This window comes from Aplysia californica, unplaced genomic scaffold (genome assembly GCF_000002075.1).
Source record: "Aplysia californica isolate F4 #8 unplaced genomic scaffold, AplCal3.0 scaffold00051, whole genome shotgun sequence".
In the NCBI taxonomy this organism is placed as follows: Eukaryota; Metazoa; Mollusca; class Gastropoda; order Aplysiida; family Aplysiidae; genus Aplysia; species Aplysia californica.
The window spans coordinates 1,408,927-1,411,025 of NW_004797321.1; the positions used below are offsets into that span (position 1 = coordinate 1,408,927).

General features: G+C 40.7%; 1 protein-coding gene across 1 annotated transcript in view; it reads left to right on the plus strand.

Annotated features, from left to right (window-relative positions):
* The window catches only part of LOC101851629, a gene marked incomplete at its 5' end in the record, with an annotated part of 32,633 nt that extends 31,212 nt beyond the window's left edge, over window positions 1-1,421 (plus strand). Inside the window, 1 exon segment of the mRNA XM_005092712.3 lies at window positions 1,250-1,421. Coding sequence (XP_005092769.2) covers window positions 1,250-1,281 — 32 coding nt within the window.
* Window positions 1,422-2,099: the final 678 nt, after the last annotated feature.

Here is a 2,099-nt window from a genome sequence, read left to right on the forward strand (position 1 = left end):
TTCCGGACCAGTATGACCATGCCATTGATGATTCAGCCCATTTACATTTTTACGGGGCATAAGAACATGTTAATTTCCCCCCTTTGGGAATGGCCTAAAGCCACTTCATTCAGGGGCCCTCCCCTGTGGTTTAAATTTATGTTTAAATACATGATAACATTTTTTCCAAATTTTGTGACGGGGGGATGTAGGAGGGTTATAAAGCAATGAGACATCAATAAAATGTTAAGTAGTGGGGGGGGGGGGGGGTTAGATATGTTGTTATGGAGTACAATGCAGTTTTTTAAAGCTTTAGTAGCGTTTTACGGCACTATCAACACTACAATCTATCTATATCATATTTGTGAAGGTTCGTCACTTTGGTCACCTAAAACTTACGAATCACTTAGCTTTTGAATTGAAAAAAATTATCAGTGGTTCAGAAACATTTGAACAGTTATGTTAATGAGTCTGAAGTCACTTTAGTTTAATTTTTAGTTTTTCATTAGTTTTGTTTAGATCTAATCTTGGGAAAGTCCAACTTCTAAGACGCTGTTGTAAGCAAGTGGGGCTTCCGTTCACAAGCTGTGCGCACTGGTTCCACAATGACTTGGCGATCGATTCTTTTGAGTTTGAGTCCGTTCATCAAACGGGTACCCAGCTAGTGTAATATAAGTGCCAAAGACTTGAGGTGATAACAAGAGAGTGGCAAAGACACAAAAGGAGGAGAGATAAGGAGGATAGATGTTTGAGAGTTGCTTTGGAAATGGATGCTTGGAAGAGGCAGGGTGGAGGTTTTGGTGCCAGTGTGTTGGTAGTTTGGATATCGCCTCGCACATAGCGTACTTTACTAGTAGAGAACGCCATGGCCTCGCAACATAGGTTTAATTTTTCATGTCTGGTCTAAAAACACATTTATATCCCATTGTACTAAGTTGAGGCTTCTTCCAACTACAAGTGTTATCAGTACAATATAATAATGATATGTGTTGCAAGTGCTGTAAAACTCTTATAAAATCCAATACTGTTACATGCTCTCTGTCTCTGTCTGTCTGTTTATCTGTCAGTCTGTCTGTCTGTCTATCTTTCCCTATTTCCCGCTCTATCTCTCTCTCTTTCTCTCTCTCACTCTTTCTCTCTGTCCCTCTCTCACCCTTCCCCGTTCCTTTCTGTTTCTCTCTAATGTGCCCCCCCCCCCCCAACCGCGACAAAAGGGACCTACCCCAGCCCAGCCCCTAACCTTCCAATTTCCCGCCGCTTTCTGCTACAGCTCAGCACAGGACCAAGGGCGGCCACCTGTGAGGACAGCTGCAGACGTGACAGACTCTCCGACCAGTCGGCCACAACCGAACATGTTGCACGTGTCACAGCCTTGTGGAATCAGGCGCTCGTCAATTTTTGGGCATACGGAGTTAGTGGTATCATCTTAAAGCATGTTCATTTTCCTTCCTTTTGGTGAAAAAATATCCATCTATGCTGAACAGAGGTCGAAATATTTGCGATTTGAAGGAGGTCAGGGTCGCCTGGTTTCAGAGAGGTAAAATTAGCGAACAAATGGCCTCCAAAGTTTGGTAGCTTCTTGACCATAGCCTTAAACTTCATTTTGCTGATTCTACAAGGTGCAGCTTTAATAGAGCTTTGGGAGGGTGGGAAATTCTTTAGTTCTCAAAATTTGGACTTAATGGATTGCTTGCCACTCTGACGATTTGTGTTGTTTGACGCCTGTCAAAAAATGAAATCAAAGAAAACCGGCATTTTTTCTACCCGTTGACAATTTTATTGAATTTCTTCTTTGGTGTCAGTTTAAAACCATATTTCTTTGTGAATATTACTAAAAAAAAATTAAATGGTGATTAAAGGCACACAAAAAAACTTGCAGTTTCCAAAGACACTCAAGCTTTTGAAGTCACCAATCTTTGCCGGACATTTATCTTTCTTATTACCACTGACACGTCTTGGTGACCCCCTACCTCCTTCAGTTGCAAATATTTGGACTTCTGTGTTAGAGAAATGGGTATTTTTGTTCATCAAAAGCAAAATGAATAAACAGGTTTCAAGATAAAATCAGTACTCCATAGAGATAATTTTTCCTCATTAAAGAAAAAAGGCTTTAAAAAAAT